Genomic DNA, 24,562 nt, shown 5'->3' on the forward strand with positions numbered 1-24,562 from the left:
TGGACTCACAGCCTGCACATTCTGAAGGCCCATTTCCAACTTTCCATCAGCCCCTATTTCTCGGGAATGTTTGAAGCTGCTCCAAAGCTTGTAAAAGAGTGGAAGTTTTGGGGTGCTTTCCCAAACATCTAACCCCAGAACAAACCAGATTTCTATGGATTTAAAGGTGCTCTGAGAAATCTGTTGAGTCCAACCCTGTTACTACTGGAATCTGAGTAATTCCTTTCCATGTCCTGGTAATTAAGTGATGCCTCACCCAATGCTTTATAAACAATCAGCAATACCAAAATGCCACTTTTTACCCCAATAAAATGATTTTTAACTACTTCTCGTGTTATTTCGCAACTACCCCTCTAATTCCATTTGAGCACTGTCCGTTTCTCAATAATGTCCGTTTCTCATTTCCCCTTCCAGAGGCAAAACTGGCTGGAAAGAGCCAAAAAGCTCCAGCCCAAAGGGGAATGGGGAGAAGATTCCCAGGCGGCTGCTGCTCAAGTCATGGAGAACCCCACAGTGCCCACCTCCAATGCCATTTGCAAAGGACCCTGGATCACATGGGAATGATGAGATGGGGGAAAAGACGGGGGGGAAAAAGGGGAGAGGAAAGCGGGGAAACAAGGGGAGGAAAGGACGGGGGGGAAAAGGGGAGAGGAAAGGGGGGAAGGGTGGGAGAAGAAAAGGGAGGGGAAAAGAACGGGGGGGAAGAGGAGGAGAGGGGGGGAATAAGGGGCAAAGAGAGGAGAAGAAGAAGGCGTGCGGGGCCAGCCCGCCAAGGCCCCCGCACTCACGGCTGCCGGCCCGCTCCCGGTTCGCTCCCGGCCGCTGCTCCCGCTCAGCCTCGGGCGCGGCCGGAAGCGCTGACGCGCCACGACCCCGGCGGAGGCGCGCCGGACGTGACGCCTCGAAGCGAGCCGGGTGCTGCTAGGCAACGCGGCCTAGCCCGCCCCCGCCTTTGGCATTCCCAAATCCCGGCGTTTTCCCCTGGGAAATCCGGGCGAATGAAGGAGCACTGGCAGCTTTATTAAAGGAGGAATGGGTGATATACAGCGGCACCGCACCGTGATTGTATAAACACACACCCCACCCTGCCCATTCCGAATGGGATGCTCCCACAGCTTTGTGAAAAATAAACCTCTGGACAGGTGTAAATATTTCAGTGGAATAAATACCCTCATGAGGAATTACACCTTTACCACCTGCAATGCAGCTCCGGAGGCAGCTGCAGTGACCATCGGCAATGATTCCCTGCATTCCAAAGGATAATACCCACCATTCTGCCTTCCACCACCCATTTTGGGTCTAAAACTGACTTTGTAAGTACAAAAGGGAGGGGTCAGTGCTCCCGGTGTCCTCAAGCCCAGGTGTCACTTGAGCTGCTGCTGCTTTAGCACTTCCTGGTTTATAAAGTTTCCCGTGGTCAACAGACCAAATTTCGGGCATGGGATCTCCTCCTGGATGCACTTCTGCTAAAGTCTCTATTTTGGACCAATTGTGGTCTTTTTTTTGTGTGAGGTCAATCAAGAAGCTTCTCCAGTGAGCATTCCGGTCATGGATCTGGGAAAAAAAAAAAAAGGGAGCGGGACAGGAAAACAATTAGATCTGATTTTTATCTGCCAAATATTTAACTTCATCCAGAGCTAAATCCAAAAATTTTGGGATAACTCCACGATCCTGTGCTCCAAGTTTCAACTCAAACACAAACAAGGCTCTTTTGCCAAATCTGTGCTGAATTTCTGGCTCTGCTGTCATGGAATGCTGCCAAAATCATCTGGAATTTCAGCACACAGGCAAAATATTGACTTGGAGCTGGAAGGGAACCTCCTGTTCTGTCTGTGCTGTCACTTCCAGGACCTGGAGGTCTCTGGGAAGAGCCGAGCTCAGCATTTTCCAGCGGAACGCTGGGAATGTGTGAATTCCTGTTAATGTGCGGCACAAAGTTGGATAAACCATCGTGTTACGAGGCTGGAATGAGGGTTAAAGCACGGAAGACTCTGCAGTTAATCTATAAAAAATCTAAAATCACGAGTCCTTCCTCAAATGTTTTCATGGAATCTTTTAGAGGAACATATCTCGGAGATGATGACCATCAGGAAGTGCTGTATCCAGTCACTTCCAGGGATGACGACTCTTCCCCTAAGGCTGGAGATGACTGGATTGGCAGCCAGCAGTGGGAGCTGCTGTGCTGTTGGAGCAAAATCCCACAAAGTTCAGGAACAGATTTTAAGATGGTGGCTCACCACGCTGCCCTAAAACTCATCCCTAGCACAGCCCCTCCCGAGGGTTGGAAATTCCCGCTGTCAGGGTGACACGAGCACCCTGGAGGCGGCACTGAGGATGGGGAAGATCCTGTGGATGTCCTACCGCCACGTGTCGGCGCAGGGTGGACATGTCGGTGAAGGTCCTCTCGCAGGCCCGGCACTTGTAGGGCTTCTCTCCGGTGTGGATGCGCTGGTGCCGCCGCAGAGCTCCCTGCTGCGTGAAGGCCTTCCCACACTGCTCGCAGAAATAGGGACGGGTCTCTGGGAATAACAATCCCAGCAAACACAGGGTTAGGAGCACTTAGCAGAGAGCAGCTGGCTCTTCAGCTCCTTCCCTGGAAGTGTCCAAGGCTGGATGGGGCTTGGAGCAACCTGGGAGAGTGGAAGATGTCCAGGGCAGGGGGTGGAATGAGATGACCCCTAAGGTCCCTTCCAATCCCAACCATTCTGTAATAAATATTTCCCAATACCTTCCAAGGCTACAGCCATCCTCTATTCCAAATTCCTTCAGCTGCACAATCCAGGCCTCAGTTTTCTAGCATACCATGCAATGATCCCATTAGCCAGGGTCAGGATGACACCTGCTTCCCAACCTAATTTCCATCCTTGGAGGTGACCAAGGAATGCCTGGATGTGGCGCTCAGTGCTCTGGGCTGGTGACAAAGTGGGGATTTGGCACAGCTTGGACTCGATGACCTTGGAGCTCTTTTCTAACCTCAGTGATTCTGGGATCCCCTAATTCAGCAATGAGATGGAATGTCCACATTCACAGTGGGAAGTACCACAAAGCCACCATTCCTTTTCCCAGCCTTGGAATTACCTGCATGGACGTTGCTGTGCTGGGCCAGGGAGGCTCTGAGTCCAAAGGCTTTCCCACAAACCTCACACCTGTAGGGTTTGGCTCCCAGGTGACAGCGCTTGTGGCACTTCAGGTACTCGTTGGTGGCAAAGTGCTTCCCGCACACGTCACATCTGAAGAGCCGCTCTCCTGAGGGAAGAGAAACTGGACATTGGGAATTCTCCCAGGGGAATTCTGTCCTTCGGAGTCAGCCTACAAATCACAGAACCCAGGCTGGAAAAGACCTCCAAGGTCATCGAGTCCAACCTGTGCCCAATCCCCACCTTGGCAACCAGTGCCACATCCAGCTGTCCCCTGAGCACATCCAGGCATCCACCCCTTCCAATGCCTGATAACCCTTTCCATGAAGGAATTTTTCCTGATAGCCAACCTGACTCTCCCCTGGCACCATTTGAGGACATTCCTCTCATCCTAACACTTGTTCCTTGGGAGTGGAGCCCAAATTCCCCCTGGCTCCTGTCAGGGAATTGTGGAAAACAACAAAGTCCCTCCAGACTCTCCTTTCCTCCAGGCTAAAGGTCCTTCTACCCCTATGAATTCCTTGCTGGTGGTCGGATACTCTTCCATGAGTCACAAAACAAAAAAGGAGGGGTATTTATTTCGTATCTCAGCAATAATACAGGAAAGATATGGGAAAACCACCTGGAATATTTCCTTCCCACCTGTGTGTGTCCTTTTGTGGCCGTTGAGTTTTCCTCTGTCAGCAAAGGAAGCGCCACAGTCCTCACAAATGTAGGGCTTCTCCCCAGTGTGGGATCTAATGGAGAGAAAACACCAAAGATTAGTAATTAATTAGGTCTTGATCCCTAAAATACTGGATTTGAAACCATGTTTGGATTTTAAATGTTGTGGGAAAAGGAAATTCTGCTCCCTCAGAAAACTGAGTGTTTCCAGGTACAGGTGCTACACTCCAGTAGTAAAACTCCCATTTAAAATTGACCTTTTAAAATTCAAAATTCCCATTTAAAATTTACTTTTCCCTCACTTTCAGGCCCTAAGAAATCCACCTTTTTTTTCCCAGACAGCTCAGAGCATGGGAAAGGAGAAGGAAGGGAAAATGACAGAAAATAACACAGAATGAGAAAAATCAGAGCCTAATGTTTGGTCTTAACTTATTCCAACCCAAACAGGATGATGTCCAAAATCATTCCTGATTTTGAGCTGTCAGAACAAAGGATTATCATCAGTCTTCTCTGGAGAAAGATGGGAAATTCCACGGGATGATTCACCCTCTCCTGGGAGAGGGGATGTCTACACAGACACCACCAGGGAATAACTCATCCTGTGAAGCTCCAGCTGAGTAGCGTGGATTTGGAGTTGCACGGGAGGATGAAATCCCATGGCAGTTCCTTGCTCCAAGAGCGAGCACGGCTCAGGATCCGTTTCTCCAGGAACCCTGACTCACTCTTCATTACTGAGGGCCATCGTGGGATTTTAGAGACTGTCCCAAATGACGGATATTCCTTGCAAGTTTGGACAGGGTATCCGTGTCGAAATCCCGACCATGGGAAATGCATCATGGGGCCAAACCCTTTGCATAAGGGAATTAATCACAGATCCCACTGAACCCGATATCCTGGTGTTCCTGCTCTAAGGGGCAAGGAATGGGCATGGCTGGAATCTGACCTGGTATGGATCTTGAGCTGGGAAGGCTGAGCAAACCTGGAGTGACACACGCCACACTCGTAGGGCTTCTCGCCGGTGTGCGTCCGCATGTGGAACACCAGAGCCGTGCGGGAGCTCAGGATCTTGCCACACACGGAGCACAGTGGCCGCTTGGCCCTGCCCTCATGCTTCCGCATGGAGTGAGTCCTCACATCCCGCTTCCTCTTGAAGGTGGCCTGGCAGAGGCTGCAGGAGAACCTCCTCTCCTCACTGTGCACGCAGGCACGGTGCTCCTTCCAGCTGGTGTAGCTGGCGAAGGCCTTGCTGCACACCTCGCACCGGTACACCTTGCCAGGAAGGCTCTGGTGCACATCCCGGCAGTGATCCACGTATTTTTTCCGGGAAACAAACTGCTCCTGGCACTTGTCGCAGTGGATCACGTAGATGGATTTCTTGTTGGCCACACTTTTACTGGCTTTCTTTAGTTTAAACCCTGGTTCAGGTTCTTTGCTGTCCTTCTCTGTTGAGGCTTCATCCTCCTCCTCCTCCTCAGAACATTCCTCGTTGTCCCTGCTTCCTTCAACTTCTGAGTATCCTGTGTCGTAGTCTCCCTGCTCCTCGCCCTTCACACTCATTCCACCTCCATCTTCATTCCCTCCTTCAGCTTCCTGGGATTCCTCTTGCTCCTTGCTCCTTTCTGCTTCAGCAGTGGATGAATTCCCGGCATCTTCCTCACACCTTGAGGTTTCTGGTGTCCCATCCCAAGTCCCTCCATCAGGATCTTTGTCACGGCTTGTGGGGTTTGGGCCATGTGTGGGTGGAACCACCATCCAATAAACAGGCAGGAGTTTCCTCTCTTGCCCAGACTTATGGATTTTCCTGTTAAAAATGGAGGACAACTTCCATTAAGTTTAATTGAAACTTATTGTTTAATTGTTCCAAGTCAGGCCTGGAGGAAGAATCCTTTCCTTTGAATTGTTCCTTGCACATTTAAGAAATTCCCAGCATGTTTGGAAAGCCTGAAATAGGGAGATTTTGGGAAGAGTTGGACCAGATAATTCAAGAAAATTAAAATGCCTCAGTTCATTAAGATCTGTATTTTTCACCTGACCAGGAATGTAGGATGGACTTTTCCTCCCAGACCATGAATTTATGGATTTAAACTAAAGGAAATAGAGATTAAATGCCTAGATAGAGACACAAAATTCCTATTTAAAACCCCAAATCTGAGTATTCCAAAGAAATCTGGTTGCACAAGTCTCCCTTAATCCAATGGGAAATTCCCTAAATTGCCCATCTAGGAGACCTCAATCCAGTCATCGGCACAGCAAGGCCAAGTGAATAATCCCTATTTTAACATGCTTCGAGTCAGATCCAAGGAATTCTGGAACTAAGGCAGGGAGGACTCCAGGAATGATTTATCCTGGAATCCCAAGGAAGCGCATTCCCAGGAACGCCATACCTGAGATGGGAGGTGTAGGCAGCCCTGTGGGTGAAGCTGGCGGGGCAGCGCTGGCACCGGTAGGGCCCATCCCCGGTGTGTGTCTGGATGTGCACGGCCAGGCTGCACTTGGAGCTGATGGCCTTGTCACAGTAGGGACACGCCTGGGATTCCCGCTTCCGCTCCTGCCCCCTGCGGAGGGAATGACCATCCTTGTTTTCCAGGCTGGTGATATCCACACCCAGTCTGGTTGGGGAATGTGTCTTGTTGCACTTGGGCAGCTTTGCCGGCCTGGATTTTGGGGTTGGAAAAGCTGTGGCATCCTGCTCCAGGCCTCCTGCTTGGCCTCCAATGAGCTCATAGCCTGGCAGCAGCTCCTTATGTTTCTGCCTATCCCAAAGTTTCCTCTGCATGGGAATTGCCATGACCTGGGAAGAGTTCCTGGGGTTTTCCTCTTGCTGGATACAAGGCCACTGTGTTCCCCTATTTTCACCCCTCTGCCCTTTCAGGTGGAGGCTCAAATCCAAGCCCTTCCTGCCCTCTGCTTTCACTTCCTCACAGATATCGAGCAAATCCTTGCATTCCAGCCTTTCCGCTATTTCCTTCATCCTCTGGAGTTTTCCCGCCTCGATCTCCACCTCTGCTGTGTACACGAACTCCAGGAAGGAGGTGAACTCCTCGGTGTAGATGTCCTGCAGAGTCACCGTGCACTTCTGGGTGTCCAGTATCTCCTGGTGCAGGAAAAGCCCCTTGAAGTAGTTGCTGGAAGCTGCCAGGACGGCTTTATGAGCCAGGATTTCCTCCTGAATTCCCAGGTGTTGGGTGAGGACTGTCACGTCGCAGAGGTGCCCAAGCTGGTACAGGGAATGCAGAGCCCTCAGGAGGTTGGGAGCAGCAACCTTGGACTTCATGAGGATTTTCTTCTTCTCCATCCTACCAGAAGAAACAGAAAAATGTTGGAATGATTTTTCCTATCTCTCCATTCAAGTATGGCAGGGAAAGCCCAGTGGAATTCCATGCCCTAATTCCTTGTTCACCCTTCACAGGTGGAATTGTAGAACCACTGATATTGGAAAAGACCTCCAACCTTTGATGAATCATCACCACCTGAACTAAACCATCTCCCAGGAGAAGGAAATTGAGGGAATATGAGCAAAAGAGTGTTTCCGAAATTCTACTGGAAAAGGATTGCTCACATCCAGATTCCTACTGGGTAACTCCAACAGCCAGCAGGGATCTCTGCAATGCTCCCAACCCAACGCCTGCCAACTATTCCCATGTGGAGACACAACCCCAGCACACTGGAAGCAGTGCAGATCCTGAGGTTCAGCTCCAAAATCCACAGGAGCTTCCAGCCCATCTGCTGCCTCTGTGTTTTCCAGCAGGAAAACCCGATTTGTGTGCAGTGCTTGGAGAAATCAATGAGAGCAGCACGTGCTAATTTCCTGCTGCTCCTTTGTGAGATTCCCATCTGTGATAAGATCCTGATCCATGTTCCCACAGGAGCTCCTCTAACACCAGGATCTGACACGGAGCCCGATGGAAGAGATAAATTCCAAGATCATCTCTGAGTTCAGCTCCTTCTGAATTAAACTCCCCCAGCAACTGAAGCATCTTTCCACAAATCCATCAATTCCCACTATTCTTTCCTTCAGAAAAAAAAATTGAGATTTGTATTTTTTGTTCCCATTTGGAAGCTGATCTTTAGTTTTCCAAAGTGTTGCCGAATACTTAAGTCTCCAAAACACTCACTCCAAGGATTTAAACAAAAAAATCCCATTTCCTCCTCATTTTATGGGTTTGTTTGTAACTGCTTTCCAGTATTTTCCTTGGCAGTTTGGAAATCAATAGTTTAAAAATATGCACACAAGCACAAGATTTGCAGAAAGCATAATTAATCCAAAAGATTATTTGCAAAGACACTTTAATTGCATCAGAACTGACACAAAACTCAAACTGTATTTCAATTCAATTACAGAGCTCCTGATGAGGAACTGGAATCAGTGCAACTGGAATTGGTACAATTCCTTTAAAAAATAAAGCCAACAGTGGACTGAATTTCCAAAAAAAAAAAAATTGTATATTTTTATAATCTCCATTTACCTGCTGGAAAAATTTCTGTTTTATCCACCTGAAAATCTCCATTTATGCTCCAAAGCATCCCTATTTATCGTTCAGGATCAATCTCCATTTACCCCTCCAATCTCCATTTATTCTCCAGGAAAATCCCCATTTATGCTCCAGAAAAAAATATTTAAAAAAAAAAAATCTCTATTTATGCTCCAGAAAAATCTCCGTTTATGCTCCAGAGAATTGCCATTCTCCTTGCAGCAGCAAACTGCTGGCCAAATTCCTCTAAAATTCCTAAAGTTTGGGGGTTTTTTTTGAAACGCAGAGCTCTTGGATTTCTCCCTAACCACGTTACCTTCGGGACACCCCTGGAAAGGCTCCTCCCCCGAGGAATACAAGGCTGGCCCAGCACCGACGCTCACCATCCTCTGGGAATGCGGCCGCGCCGTGTTGCTTCTCGCGACACTGGCGCAGCCGGGATCATCCTCTGGATTTTGAATGCAGCCACAAGATTTTGATCCGTGCGCAGATATCTGGCAAGCGCTGCGAGGAAAGCGGAGATAGGGAATGTTTATCCCAGCGCTTGGCATAAGCGGGAGGCTCGGCGCTCCGGGACATGAGGGGTCACCTGTGCGCTTCCGGAGGCGGCAGCAGCCGGGAATCGCCTCCCGCCCGGCAGGAGCAGCCGAGATCGCTCCCGCCGCTCCCGGGGGTGATTCCCGGCGCTCCCGGACTCCATCCCGAGGGTCTCTCCCGTCCCCGGCCCGCCCTTACCTCGCCGCCGCCTCCGCCGGCTCCCGCCCGGAAGCGCCATGGCGGCCGCGGCCTCAGTGCCTGAGCGCCGCCGCCATTTTGAGTGTGGGCAGGGCGTTCCCACAGAACCCCTTGAAACCCCACCTTAAATCGACCCGAATCCGCAAAGAAAAACAAACAAACAAAAAAACCCACTCCCAAAACGACTCGTTTCGGAAACAATTTGTTTTCACGCTTTCAAAAAGCCGGGTCTTATGAGGTTAAATGATGCGTGTCCCCAGTTTGCTGTGGTGGCAGCCCCTCAGCCTCTCCCAGTGTGGATACTGGGATATCCATGAGGATACTGGGATATCCACTGTGGATACTGGGAGATCAGTGCCAGAGTTAAGAGAGGTGTTTATATAAATTAGTATAAAGCTCTGAACTTTAGCGGGGTAAATCTGGGATTAGGAGAAACACAGGGTCTCCCCATTTCTTCCCACTGGTGATCCCCTATTCCTGTGTTTTATCACATAAAATAATATCAAAGTGGGCTGCCAAGCACTTCCAGTCTTTTTTTCCAAGATAAATTCCTCTTTTGAAGCATTTTTTTCCCACTTAAGTGCAGGTTTTAAAATCTGCACATTTTAACTGCTTATAAAAATGTTGGATGACTGTAATTCCCCGAGGAAATGTAAAATAAATTCCTTCATAAAAAAACAAATCGGGAAAGGCAGACATCTGTGTTACCCACTTTTTCAATCCTGATTATTTTGTTTGTAGCCAGGGAATGTTTCTATTGTCCAGACACAGCTTTTGAAGAGGGAAGAACGAGCAGCAATATGAGTGATCCATGTTGAAAATGTCAGGATAATATTCCTGTATCTTCACACGAGGGAAAGGTGTTTGCTTTTCCTTTATCAGAAAACTGGCGTGCTTGGCAGCTCTCACCCAGAGGAGTTGGGAAGCTCCCGGCCAATTTAGTCTGAATTCCACAAGGATGGAGGGAAATTCTGGATACACTGCTGGGCTGTATCCGTGTGTCCATCCCAGGAGGGATTTTCCCAAGGCTGGATTTCGCTCTGCTCTTTGCCACCAGTTTTGTTTCTCAGGAGATTCACTTGATTCTCCAAATCTTCCAGGCGCTTGGATGCACTTCAGGGGCTCTCTAGAACCTATGGAATTCTCCATGTCTCTCGTGTGGGGAGAGAGAAGGAAGAGCATCATAGCTGCTCTTTCCCAATCCCTAATTTTGGAATTTCAACAGGAGGGATGAATTGTGTGGGAGGCAGCTGTGGGAGACGCCAGTCTCGGATATCTTGTGGTGGGTGAAGAATTCCAGGTGCCGGGATGGCGAAATAAAACAACCTGTTAAGACAAAACAACAAAATCCAGGAAAGGATTGAAGCCTGGGAACTCAGATTTTATCTGAGCACTTCCCTTGGCTGGGAGTGGAGAGATACCTCAGACTTTGATCGTGGTGATGGAAACCGGGAAAAGGGGAAAACTGGGAGTCAGCTCTACCAGTCAGGTTCTGTTCTTGATCCATCCTGCTCCTTGAGTTTGTGGCTCGAGGTCAGCCAGGACATCTCCAGCAAAGCAAAGGATGGAAGTGTCCCCAAATCCCAGGTTCCTTCCCCCTGGAGCACAGTGGGCAGTGGCGCTGGGGTTTTGGCAATTTTGGCTCTTCCCAGCAAAGCTGGGGGACATTTTGGAACCCCCCAATGAAACATCCTCGTGTGTTTTCCCTGGATGGATATCCATTCCTTACGGCTCCACCAGAGGATGCTGCAGGCTTCGGAAAGAGCTGCCCAGACTGTAGCCCTGCTCATTCCTTTAATCCCTTTAATCCAGAGGAATCTGACCATGGATATCAACCATGGCATTGCAAAGAGAGCTTCCAAAAGCCTTTTCTCAAGAGCCAAGCAAACCTCCAGATCATCCGTGAAACAGGAACAGATATTTCACCATGGGCTAAAAATGCAAATTCCAGAGAAAATCCTGATGGAGAGCACAGAGCAGTCCTTGCTCCCTGTGTCAGCACTGAGTGCTGCTTAGCCTACTATTCTGTTCTCCATAAGAAATTCTGGCATGGGATCGTACTGCAAATCAAACATCCCATGGATTCTCCCCATCAAGTTCAGTCTCAAGGAGCAGGAGTTCTGTAGATCCTAGCAGAATGCTTCCAAGATTCTGGTGTCACTTGAAAAACACAGGAATTGAGGGAAGTCCTTATGTGTTTTGTCTGAAAAAGAAGATTTTAGAATCCTAAAAACCAGCAAAGTTTAATTCCCACCAAGGTTCTGGTGGGAAAAACCTGAACACCAGAGTCAACCAAGGAGGAATAGGAGAAAACCTTTAAGATCAAGTCCAACCACCAAATTCCAAGATCATGGAATGGTTTGTGTTGGAGGGGACCTTAAAGATGATCCAGTCCCACCCCTTGCCATGGGACATCTTCCACTATCCCAGGGTGCTCCAACCTGGCCTTGGAAATTTCCAGGGATGGAGCACCCACAGTTTCTCTGGGAAACCTGTGCCAGGGCCTTCCCACCCTCACAGAGAAGGATTTCTTCCCAATATCCCATCTATCTCTGCCGTCTGGCAGTGGGAAACTATTTCCACTTGTCCCACCATTCCAGGCCCATGGGAATAATCTCTCTCCATGTTTCTTGTAGCTCATTCAGGTCCTGGAATGCTGCATTTGGGTCATCCCAAAGCTTCTCTTGTCCAGGCTGAACACTTGGAGCTCTGGAAAACTGACGACTTTTACGGATCAAGGTGATAAATGAATTAAATAAAATATATTTAAATAAAAAATAAATAACAATTCAATTAAAAGCCCTTTTCACCTCTCTGTGTTCCCTGGGGTTATGGAGCCAGCACTTTGGATGCCAACTCCATGTCCCTGATGTGGGGACACATCCAGGAGTCACTGGAAGGGCTCCCTCCAAGGTCAAGACCCCAGCTTGGGAAGGTTTCTCTGGAATGATCTCGGAGCTAGCTCAGCAGCACCCTGGGCATGAAGGCATCCAGGATTTTGGCTCTGGGCTGTGAATTCCAAATGTTCCCTCTCATTTTTCCTGGGAGCTCATTCCTGTGTAGCAGTGACTGCGATAGGATGTATTCACACGGCTTCAGGGGAAGAGGGAGTGGGGCTGCTTTGGGATAAATTCCCTGCAATCCTGACCCCACAGTCTTGACAAGTGATGTGTTAGGACAATGGAAATCCAAATTCTGGGAGTGTATCTATGATGTTTTCCTTCTGACACAAAATAAATCCTAAGCACAGCTCATTTACTTGTTTATCACACATTTTTAAGCTCTTGGCACTTTGCAAACTTCTTTTCCTTCTTCTCCCAAATATTTTAACCCCTGCTAAACAGTGGGCATCAAACCCAGAAGTTGCCTCTGGAAGCAAAGGATTTTCCATCACTTTCCATGGATATTGAAGGCCTGATCCACGCATTTTTAACTCCTTAACACTCCCAGTCAAGCCCAAACTGAAAATGTCTTAATTGATTTTTAAATAGTTGAGTTCTGGTTGAACTTTGAAATAGTTGAGTCTGGGGGTTATGGAATATCCTAAAGATCCCATTTCTCCATCTGGGATCTGGAAAACAGGTGGATAATGTTTAGTCTCCAGCTAATGGACAGGATGTTAATGCTTTTCCTGCTTGGAAAGGAGCAGCCTCCTGTTTAGTTACAGTTCAATATAAAACAAATATTCCATTAGCAAAAGGAGATGGGGGGGAAAATTCAATTTTTCCCCCCCTCTTCTCCACAGGGTTCCTTCCAACTCAATATTCCACGATAAAGCTGTTCGGAATGTCGAGGATCCCAGGGAGTAAATTCAGATTAGCACCTTGCTGCCAGCCTGAAGAAATCCAGCAAAACAACCCCCAAAGTTATTCCTAATGGCAAGAAAAGAGGGAATTCCTGCCAGATTTATGTTCCAAGACTCCGATTAAAAGAGCTGCTGATTTCATGGAGGTGATTCCGGACAAATTCCAGCTGATCCCAGCTGTTTACCAGGGAAAATTATAAGGAAAATAAATCTAAATACATCAGATTAAGTGATATTTTTCCAACAGCTGGCTGTGTTTTTCCCTTGTTCCCCAGAAAGCAGCATTCCGTCACAAGATCCCAACTTCTCGTCCTCCTACAGAAGCGTCTTGACTTTTAGCCATCAGAATTATCCCAATATTTTTTAATGTAAATATCTGTCTTCCCAGCAATAATATTTTTCCCTCAGTGTTTATTTTTCCTTAGTGCTGAGCGCTCACCGTGGTTTGCAAATCCAAATTATTTGGGGAAAAAACAGGAATTTCAGTTTATATCTGCATCCTGAACCTGAGTAGAGGTATTCCTGCCTCCAGGAATATTCCTGCCTTCTGAGTAGAGTATTCCTGCCTCCAGGTGCTCCTGCAGGGATGAGAAAATGCCCTTTTTCAGTCCCAGTTTGGGTGTGTAATCTTGGCGCAGGAATGACTAAACATGGAAGGAGCAGCTGCCTGGAGAAACAAACACCTGGCAAAATATTTTGGGGAATTTCAGGATGAGTCATCCCAGGCCTTGCTGGGGAAGCTCAGCCCCAGCTGCAGCTCTGGAGGTTGCCTTTAGTCCACAGAATCCCATGGAATTACTGAGGTTGGAAAAGACCTCTGGGATCGCTGAGTCCAACCTGTCACCCAGCCCAGGAGTGCCACGTCCAGGTATTCCTTGGACTCCATGGGAATCCAAACTTTTCTGTGCTGTTCCAATCCTTAACAACCCATTCCATGAAGAAATTCCCATCTGCCTTCATCTCATATTTCATCCAGGCCTGTTCCAGGGATGGGAATTCCAAATGTCCCTGGGCAATTCCAATGCTAACATCCCATTCCATGAAGAAATTCCCATCTCCTTCATCTCCAATTCCAGGACACTTCCACAAGTGAGCCTCCAAACCTTCCTGGACAATTCCCAAGCCTGACAACCCATTCCATCCATCTGCTTTTATCCCGTTCCAGAACTGCTCCAGGGATAGGAACTCCAAACTTCCCTGAGCAATTCCAATGCTAACACCTCATTCCATTAAGAAATTCCCATCTGCCTTCATCTTATTCCATCTTTTCTCCTTTCAGCTCTCCTGCTTGGAGAAGGTCTATGCCAAGATCCATCCCACAAAGCCGATGGAACACCAGGAACTCATCTCAAGCCAAATGTCCAAGATCATTAAAATCCCAGTTAATCCCTTTTGATCCATCACCATTCGCTCCCAGCACAGTCATTAGGCATGGTCATTAAGCTTTAAACTGCAGAATGAGGCTTGAATGCCCACGTGGGGCTCAGGGTCATGCCAGCCTTCGGGATAAAAGTGCAGATTAGGGATTTCTGGAGGAGGAGGAGCAGAAGGATTTACTGAGTTTTCCCACCGCTAATTTTCCACCTTTGTGCTTATCCCTAATAATGATCCCAATAATTATCCCAGTTAATCTCAGGAATGGCTTTTGGAATCATGTCCACCTTCAAATATACAAAAATCCATCTCCACAAGTGTTCCCAGACCGACCACTCATCTTTAAAAGGAATATTTTCCCAACTGGCACTTAAAAAATCCTATTCCTAGGGAGCAGTGGGGTTGGGAATGGCCAGATAACTTTTGGAAAAGCAGCAGGACTGACTTTGGGTTGGGCTACAAACTCTTTGTTAAAGCATCTGCTTTTACTCCAGGATATTTAATGATTGCCAGGAATTTCAGGGATGGAGGAATGCCAAGGTGGATAAAGGAAAAGTATCCCTTTGAATGGAGCTGGAGTTCCAAACCCCAGAACATCCCCCTCCAATTTCTCCCATTTGGATTCATTATCCCTTATAAGCCAGGATTGCAGAGAAATAGGAAAATGTTGTTGCAAGCATGGGGAAGGCTCCAAGTGCAAAGGAATTTTCTGGGATACCACAGGCAAGGCAAACTCCAGCACCAAAATGGATGGATTCAACCTCTGGGACCTTCTCCTCAGGGAAAACACATTCCATAGGGAATTACATTAAACAAAAACCTGGGGGCTGGACATAATGTGACACCTAATTCCATCTAAAATTCCTTTATTTTTCCATACGGGAATCACAACAGCAGATACTGGGTACCCACTAACATTCCAAAGGCTGGTGATTTTATGGATCCATTTTTATGGCTCAGAGGGATCCATGGAGTCAGGAGGTTTTCCAGTAGCTGGAGAGTTGGCTCCAAGTTATCCCAAAAATCTGTTGGGAGCCACCAGGATGGCTGCAGTGGCGATGCCAAGCCCAGGCTTGCATTGGAAGCTGGAAGAACATCCCAAAATATAATGGATCTGTGTTTTTAATGTCTACCTACTCCCAGGCATATGAGGACATGGAACCCCATCCTTAGAAAAAATAAAAATAGGAAAACAAGTTGGAGCCTGAAAGTGTCAGGGAAAAACGTGGAAGAGACAAGGGAAGGAAGCCAAAAGGAAGGGTAAAAAGATCCAAACTTCCTTAAATGTCATTTTTAGGTCCATGGATCTGGTTCCAAGGATCCATGCTCATCCAGGAGACGCTGTGGATGCACATTTCCAACTTCCCAAGGGAACAGACTGTGGAAAAATTCAGGAGTGGATCCGTGTGACTCCACAAGCACTTTCCTCTCTGGACCAAAAGTTGGGAATTCAGGACACGCACCTGGAGCTGGGATAGGAGCAGGGAGCCATTTATAGGCCCAGAATTCCCAACTGCAATGCCAACATCCGAGCTTTCCCGCCTTTTACCAGAGCTGGGACAAGGTTACTGCAGGCTGAGCCACAAGGATCAGGTGGGGATCAGGTGTTCCTCTGGAAAATGGGAGTGCATGGGAAGGAAGTAGAAGCTCAGAATTCCAGAATTCCAAGGACAAGGTGCAGGAGTGGCTTCCTGCACCCTGGCAGGAAGCGGTTCCTGCACCCAGGGAGGAAGCGCTCCTCCCTGGCATGGAGCGGTTCGGAATGGAGCTTAGGAGGATACCTTGCCACCTCTCCCTTCTTCTCAACATTCCCAATAAAGGTGGAAAAGCCACTTTGGTTACTTTGCTGGGAAGAGAATTCCAAGAGAATCTCCACACCTTGCTCTTTCCACAGGGCCTGTTCATTCCGAGCCTGGCAGGTCCACCTGATCCAGGATAACCCCTCCTTATCCGGGCTTTGGAAAACTAAAATTCATCCCAACTGGATCACACTGCTTAGGAATTCTTGTGCTGACACATCCCATCCCAGGGGTTTGCCTCTGAGACACTCATGGATTCATCACCTCACTCCTGAGTAGTCCCAAATTTGCATCCAGGCAGGAATGACGGTGGATCATGCACACTGTGATGGAGGAGGCGAATCTCTTCCGGGGATCCATGTTCCCTGGGGTTTTTCCAATCCTTTCAAGCTGTTCCCAGTGAAATGTTGGCAGGAGCCAGAGTTTGCTCTGACGGAAAGAGGCTGTTCCCTCTAATCCCCTTTTCCCAAGAAAGTGCTTCAGCCATCCCAGGGCATTCCAAGCAGGGAAAGACCGCCAGATCCCACTGTGTCCAGCAGCAGAAGCTGGAACAGTTCCCTTTGGAAAAGCAAGATAAGAATGTGGAGCTCATGGTAAGGAGCCCTGTTCTTGCTAGGATCCTGGCTGGAGCAAGCAGGAAAACCAGGAATGACCCCACTCCACTGTGCTCATAGAATCCAAAAGCTCCTTACCATGGCAACAGAACCAGGACCACAACTTGGGATTTTTCCAGCAGCTCTGGGTACATTCCAGGTTGTTCCCACGGTGGGTTTGGGCTCCCCAGTTTGGCACCGAGACCTCCAGAGGAGGAGGGAATGAAGCAGGAAATACAATCCCTAAAATCCCACAGAATTGGGAAGAACAAGTCACTGCTATTCCCAGAAAACACCTGGAATACCTGGAGAGCAATTCTGGGGGGAAATGGATCCCGCCAAAAGAAACCACTCACTCCTCATCCCTGGAGCTGTGACTGTTTGATCCTGTATGGATCACCCCAGGATAAGGTGGATTCTCCACCTTTAGAGAATGGCTTTTGAAATCCAGGTGGGAGTATTTCAACATCAGCATTCCCACTCGGAGCCAGAACTGACAGGGAAATTTATAGTCTGAATTCCATAGGAGATCAGTCTGGAATGCTACGGATTTGGAAATAAAGATTGGGAAATCAGGCAGGGAAAAGCTCCAAGGAAAGGCGGTGCCAGCATTGCACATTCCTAAAATCATCGGCTGAGCCAGGGGATGCCACTTTTCCATCTCTTCCTGTTAATAATCCTGGAGATGGTGCCTGGTTCCAGTTCTGCCAAGGTGTAGTTCAAAGGGAACAATCCTGGTTAGCTGCTGGGAATTCCCATATCCAGGGTAACACAGTGGGAAGAGGAGCCATGGGTGCTGTGGCAATGCTGGCAATAAACCAACCAATCCCATTTAACTGGGATCAAATCCATCCCCGCTCTTTTCCCTCTGTTTCTTTGCAGGATGAGAATGACATTCCTGTTATTTTCCAAGTTGCCCCATTTCCAGTTCATGGTTCCCACTTCCCTAGGGATAATATTGGCTCTATCCAGCTCTAGCTGCCCTGTTGGGGTATCCCAATAGCTGCCTGATAAGGCTTTTACAGGGAATTTTGGGTAAATCACACCAAACCTGGGGTGTTTAATCAGGAAACAAATCAGCTCCAGCAGGATGAATTAATGGGAAGCTTGACCTTGGCACAGCACATTCCTTGGGAAAAAGGGGAAATGGACCCTCCTGAGCTGAAGGGATCCAGCTTGGATTTCAGTTGGAGCCCTCACAAAATCCCAGGAGGATTTGGGAATGGGCTCAGCCTTTAGGAACAGGCTCCTGGTTTCTTGCCATGGATTTTTCCTTCAATTTAGTGCATCCAGTGTCTCATTCCCTGCAAAACCAGGGAGGAGGGAATGTTTGCTCAATGAGGTCAGTGAAAAGTTGCCTCCAGCTGGGATCAGGCCTGCAGGTGGCCGGGAGGGACAAGAATCCAAGGATTTTATCCCTTTGGAAAAATCAGCTCAGTTTGTTCGGAGCATCCCTGGTTCCTCCCCACCTTTCTCCTGCCGCTCCTTTCAGGATAACAATGGCAGGATCCAGATGCTTATCCGCAGGGCTCTTCCCATTTCCACGCTGGCCTAAACCAAATTCCATAGGGAGGTCCAGAAAAAGCCACAGATAACCCGGCAAGCTGGGCTGGCTCCCGGGAAAGGTAAAACCCTTGGAATTACAGCAGGACAGGGAGCACCAGGAACATGATCCCTAATTCCTTTCCAGCATGGGAATGTGGCCATAATTAACCAGTGAAATCCCATCTCAGGAGCTGGAGAATGGATCCCAATTCATGGTTTTTTGTGCCTGTTTCCATTTTCCCAATGCTGCACCAAAGTTCCAATATTCCCTCTGTTCCATCCATTCCCTTTCCACAGGCAAATCCAGCACTGTATGTCCACAGCCATGGCATGGAGGAGGATCCTACAGAAACACCAATAAATAGTGGTGGAAAAGAAGGAAAATACCTTTTAAACCTATAAGGAAGCATTTTCTTCCCTGTTTTCAGGGTGAAAAAAAAAAAAAAAAAACCAAACCTTGGAGTTGGGTGTGGAATCAAGGGAAGATTTTCCTCCAGCTGTGATTCCCTCCCCAGCAGCCCAGGGAATTTTCACTTCATATTCCCTTTTTTTTCCTTGCTGAGGCAGGGAAATTCCAGCTGAAGCAGTCCCAGCTCCGGCACATCCCTTGGCAGTAGCACCCACCTCCTATGGAGCCTTGTGGATAAGGAGGGAAAAGAGCAGCCTTGGGACATGTTCTATAGCCAGAAAACTCTGCCCAGCCTTCCCAGCCCTTATCTTTATTGCCCACATTCCTAACACTCCCAAGTTTTATTTACAGAGCTCTCATCCCCAAGGTTATGAGAAGCTCTGGTGCATCCATAGGCTGGGTCCAAGGTGAGGATTGACAGCAGCTCAGTTCCAGCAAAAATCATAGGATTGATTGTCCCTGCTCCGAAGGCAGACAGGGAAGCAGAGCTCAGAACCTCTGGAAAAGTGCTGATGTTTTCCTGCCTTGCTTGGACCCTCCCAGCAGGAAATTGGGCATTGTACTGGGAGCGACAAGTTTTCCGGAGAAATCCTGCCAGGATCCATGTCCCACTCCGCCGTGGGCTGAGAGCTCTTGCCTTGGCCATGGAGTGACGCCCTGGCTTCCCAAAGAAGCTCCAAGAAAACCTTGGCATGGGGTTTAGAACCCGGCTTAAGGCAGGATTTTGATCCCTAAATTCTGTTAATCTAGCCTCTGTTATAATGGAGCGAATCCAAAGGGAGCTGCATGTCCTGCCCCGGTGGTGGTGACCTCTGGCCTGAATCCAGTCTGGGATTCTGAGATTCTGGGAAGATCTGGGGACATTTCCCTGGGCCACTGAGCCCCATCCCAACACCAGAGGGATTTGGAACACATTTGGGATTGAATCCCAGCCACTTCCCAACTTCCCAGCTCACTCCCAGCTGGGTGACTCTAATTACCCCGGGATCAGGAGCAGGGATTGATTCCCACATAAATCACAAGCACGGAGCAAAGGCTATCCCTTTCTAGGAAAACCTGAGATCCTGGCGATGCTGCAAAAAGGGCAGGATTTGCTTCTTCCCAGAGCCCAAGCAAGGAATTAAAACCTTGCTTGACTTTTCCCAGGAATTGTAGAGCTTGTTTTGTTTTCTCCTTTTCCAAAATTTCCAAATTACCTAAGAGTTGGTTTGCCCTGGCTCCAGCTTTTGGGATCCCATTTTTCCAAGCCCTCCATCAGTTTTCCAGTGGAGTTGATAGGAGATTATTCCTCAATCCCATTAAAAATTAGGGAAGCACCTCCGGATCCCCCCAGCAGCCCCCGGATGTGGAGCCAGCAGCTCCTGCCTTCCTCCCATTGAATTCCCAAGCAGCCCCATTTCCTTGGATAAATAGGAGGGGGAAGAGGAAAAAGAGTTAAACTGAACAAAACCAAAGGGAAGAAAACTTGGAGCAACAAGGAAAAGGAAAAGCAGCTTGGAATTGCTCTGGAAATCCCACCAGGTTTTGCTCAGGACTGGGAATCTTTTCCATGAAAAAATGGAATTTTGGTGTTTTTCCCAATCCAAACCATGGAATTGGTGCACCAACAGCTGGGAACAGCAGAGGGCTTTTCTTCTCTCCTGTTTGCCATGGATTTTCAATCCATCTGTTCCACACAAACTGTGGGAACCGAGGTCAAACCTGCCTGGGCTTGAACAGGGTAAAATGGGAATTCTTTAGGAATTCTGTCATTCCAGCAACTCCCAGAAGGAGGTGAGATACTTCTGATCCTGCCACAGGGATTCGCCCACGGGAATTCCAAGCTCATACATCACGGTGGGCTCTGAGGCTCAGCTTTGGGTATGGAACAGGGATCCCAGCTTGGGATTTAGGGAAGCACCTTGTAGGATTTGGGTTAAAACCACTCAAATTCCTTGTATCTGGATTCTCCCTATGATCTGGAAGGGAAGGAGCCAGCCTGGGATAGCTGTCCCAGGAGCCACCTGAGTCCCATGCCAGTTTTTTGTCCAAAATTCCAACTTTGGAATGTGCCAAGAGCATTTTTTAGCTTTAGTTGCCTTGGGGCTCCGAGGGCAGGGATGGAACAGTTTTCCAAGGATTTATCCACATCCAAAGATGTTCGAAACTTGGGATCTTCAAGGCAAAACCCACAGTATCAGCAATTCCAGGGGAATATTTCCTTCTTTTGGCCCAGGTGGGAACAGGAATTTTATTCCCACTTAGATCCCGTTAAACGGAACACACAGGGAGATGGAAAAGAAGGATCCTAGGATTTTTAGGGATTTGGGAAGTGGATCAGAGCTGGACCTGGTTCTGCAGGGCAGGGAATGCCCAGGAATTCCTGGCACTGGGATCTGCATCATCCCACATCCCAAGTGGGAAAACAGCAGCATCCAGGGCCTGACTCCCATGGGATGGGGGCTAAAAACAGGGAATGGTTATTCCAATCCATGTGCTGAACTTGGGATGCAAATTTTGGAGTGAAAACAGAGCTTTCCTGGATCCAGGATGTTGAGAATGAAGCCTGGCCCAGTTTTTCCTATTGTAAGTGGGACTTCCAGCAGAACCCTGGGTCTTGGAAAACAAATCCATCAAAAAGTGGGAATGGGCTCCCACTTCTCTTTGGCTACCCTTGGCTTTGTGTTTATACTTGGATGTGGGGTGAGGTTACTATGGAATAATTTTCCCTAAGGGTAGTTCCATGGTGATCCTGGGTTCCGCTGGATTTGATGGGAATAAAGTTCCAGCAGCACTTCCCAGTGCTCCTTGAAAAAAGATGGATACATGAGCAAATCCCACTTCCCTGCCTGTGCAATTGCTCCCTACCTGAAGCATCTCCTTCCCTGTGGAAGCACATCCCAGAAGTAATGGAATCTCAGAAATTCCTTCTAAGTTTGCAAAGGAATGGGGGAAAAGGGGGAAAATATGGAACTGAGAATCCTGCGCTATTCCTGGTTAAAAAAAGATACCCCGAATCAGCATCCAATGGAGAAATAAAGCGACCTGGGATAATCTTTCAATCCAAAAATAAAATTCCAGTGGGAATATCCCATTTTTCTCACCTCCCAGCCACAAACTCTATCAGTAGAAAGGAAAACAGATGGTTTTTCCCTCAGGATTCCCCTCCTATCCCTGGAATCATGAGTGCCACCCCATCCTGGGGCAAATCCAATGCCTGGCTGGAGTCTCTCCCTCTTCCTTCTCATCTTCAAGGAGGAAGATTTGCAGGATAGAAGGAAAAACCTGGAAAAGAGCCCAGTGTAGGGAGCAGGAATGGTGATGCTGCTAGTGGGAGCAATCCGGGCTTTGCCAGGATCAGCTCCTGCCGAGAATGACCTTAATGTTTTCATGTGCTTTGAGCCATTTTCCTGCCTTTTTTTTTTTTTTTTTTTTTTTTTTTTTTTTTTTTTTTTTTTTAAGGAATATTTGAACTTTTGGCTCCTCTCCCTTCTGAATTTTGGGATCTCTGCTTGGATGGGAAAAGGGGCTGGAGCGGCCACATCCTGACATGAGGGGCTCTGGATTTCCCAGTAGATGCCAATATTTATAATTCCCTATTTTTTATGGAATTTGTTCTGCGACATGATCCAGCAAAGGGATCCCACATTCCAAATGGGATTATCTGGGGGGAGAAGATTCTGGAAAGATCAGGATGAGGACGACAATAATCCCAGGCTGGACTGAGTTGGGAATGATTTTTTAAAGCCCATCGCATTCCCACCCCTTTGGAAAACAAGGAATTAACTATCCTACTTCCACTGCAGGTTGGATTTCCCCCTTTGTGGAGCCACATCCCTGTTTTTTTGGAATGTCTTCACTTTTATTCCCCTCTTCGAGCCCATCCCACGCTGCTACCATGATCCCGGGAAAGCTGGGCAGGGTCTGGAGGAGCCGCTCATCCCTTTGGAGAATCCCACCCTGCTTTTCCTTCCAGTTGTTGCCGCCCTGCCTGGGCAACACCCGGCGTTTCCTGAGCCTTGGATGTGTTTCCAACCCTGCCTTTCCCTTCACATTCCAGAGCCACCTCCTTCCCCGGATTTGGCACATCAGCGGGAAAAGCGATTCGGTGCAGCTGGGCTGGGACAGCGTTAAAAAAGCGGGAGGAAAATGGGAAAACAGGGAACAATCCAGCTGGGGGTGTTGGAAACTCTGGGATTATGCCAGGGCTGAGTCATTCCCGGCCCTCCCAGCCCCTCTGGCTGGGAATGACATTTAGGAATGGCAGCAAATCCCGATTAGCTCAGCGCAAGTTGGAGCTGGAACAGCCGGGGTGAGCCCAGATCCCGCTTTAACCCCGTCCTTGGTTTTTGTGCTTGCGGGAATTTGGGAAGGACTGGAAATCTGGATTGTGCCACAAATGTGGGAATTCCAACAGGAAGGGGAAGGAAAACAGGCAGGGAATTCTGTGGGATGAGCAAACAGCCTCCAAAGTGGGGAAATCAATATTTAATAAGAGAGCCCAGCGCTTCCCTGACTCCGCTCCAGGGAAGAAAAAAAAAAAAAATCTATGGATACACCTTCCTTGATCGATGCGTGGGATGTCCTAAACATCACAAAGAAAAATGGGTTTACCCAAATCCTCCATCCTGGATCCCAGCGTCTTTTCCAGACTTGCCTGTCCCCATTTCTGGGATCACGAGGCTGGGTCTTAAACTGCTTTCTTTGTGATTCCCCCTCTGGCACCACATGGGAATACAGGGATCACTTTGGATGGCCTGATCCTCATTTTAGGTGGAAATTGGAAATTCTGTTCCCCACAGCTCTTGTGGGCAGGTAAAACTTGTTTTCAATGGGGAAAAAAGTGTGAGACAGAGAGGAAAAAAAGAAGGAATCAACTCCTCATGGATCCCCTGGAATGCTTCCTTCTCATGGTAATTCCATGTTTATTCAGGCAGCATCTGTCTCTGGATACACTCCTTTTTAGTTTTAGTTTTAGTTTTAGTTTTAGTTTTAGTTATTCCTTAATTATTCCACCTGGAAAACTGATCCTGCCACCAAACAGGATAAGCTAAAAGTGGGAATGCCCAGCAGAAAATCCCAATTTAAGCCAAAAAAAAGCTCCAAAGTATCCTAAAGATGTTCCCTCTTGCCTCCAGCTTCCCACAAGGAACACAAATCCCAGTAAAAACCACACAGGAATTCCCCATCCTTAGTGAATTCTCCAATTTCTTTGTATTTTGGGGCACAAATTTTCCCAATTTTAATTTCCTTAGGCAATCCCTGCTTGGGGAGGTGAATTGGAATTCCCTCAGGAACAGAAGGAACTGCCAAATTCCCTGATGGCTCATCCTGGATGACTAGGAAGTTTGGGAATAAGAGGGAATTTTGCAGAGCTGCAGCATTTCCCCCACTCTATCTGGTCTGAACTCCAAATCCCAGTTCAGCCCCTCCGGATGGGTTGGATTGTTTGGAGAAATCCCAGAGTTTATTTGTGTGTGTGCTCTCCAGGTGTCCTGGTGACATTCCAACATTAATATCCCCAAATCTCCTGCTGGAATGAAAAACAGAGAATTTGGGTTGGGATTTGATCTCCATCCTCTCCTTCACCTTCCCCATTCTATTCCAGAGCTCCTTCAGAAATATTCCTTGGAGAATATCCCGGTGGGAGGAGGGATCCATCCCTGTGGAAGCCTCGGACTGAATTCTTGTTTTTTCCTAAACTGGCTCCATCTGGAGGAGAGGTTGTTCCTGCTCCACATTCCCACCGTGGACCACCCAGGACAATCCAGTCAGCAATTCCAGTGCTCTGAACACATGAAAATTTCAATAATAATAAAAAAATTCCTCAGATAACAAAGGAAGAGGTAAAACATCCCTTGGAGTGAGGATTTTCCCCAGGGTGATTGTCCTGTTCCCACTGGGATCTGCTGAGCTTTTCCTTCTTGGATGGAAGGTTTCCAGAGGCATGATTCCCACTTTTCCAGCTGCTCTCCAGCATAATATTCCAGACGTGCTCCAGTCCTTCCACTTCCAGGAGGAAATAGTTTGGGAACAGTGCTCCACTTCTAT

The 24,562-nt window shown here is 48.0% G+C and overlaps 1 protein-coding gene across 5 annotated transcripts; it reads right to left on the reverse strand.

The window, feature by feature from the left end:
• Positions 1-993: 993 nt before the first annotated feature.
• On the reverse strand, positions 994-9,095 carry LOC137471730 (GDNF-inducible zinc finger protein 1-like). 5 transcript variants are annotated; one of them, XM_068186268.1, is made up of 8 exons: positions 9,008-9,095; positions 8,589-8,766; positions 6,185-7,096; positions 4,744-5,601; positions 3,780-3,874; positions 3,079-3,246; positions 2,362-2,519; positions 994-1,554 (listed from the first exon to the last, which is right to left on the reverse strand). In XM_068186268.1, exons 3-8 carry the CDS (start codon positions 7,093-7,095, stop codon positions 1,300-1,302), a joined length of 2,445 nt encoding a protein of 814 aa, XP_068042369.1. In that variant the 5' UTR covers position 7,096; positions 8,589-8,766; positions 9,008-9,095; the 3' UTR covers positions 994-1,299. The 5 variants fall into 5 exon arrangements, with proteins under 5 accessions (XP_068042369.1, XP_068042370.1, XP_068042368.1 ...); XM_068186269.1 differs by having other exon boundaries at positions 8,589-8,776; positions 9,008-9,087; XM_068186267.1 differs by lacking the exon at positions 9,008-9,095 and adding an exon at positions 8,862-9,006.
• Positions 9,096-24,562: the final 15,467 nt, after the last annotated feature.

Source organism: Anomalospiza imberbis, chromosome 3 (genome assembly GCF_031753505.1).
Source record: "Anomalospiza imberbis isolate Cuckoo-Finch-1a 21T00152 chromosome 3, ASM3175350v1, whole genome shotgun sequence".
In the NCBI taxonomy this organism is placed as follows: domain Eukaryota; kingdom Metazoa; phylum Chordata; class Aves; order Passeriformes; family Viduidae; genus Anomalospiza; species Anomalospiza imberbis.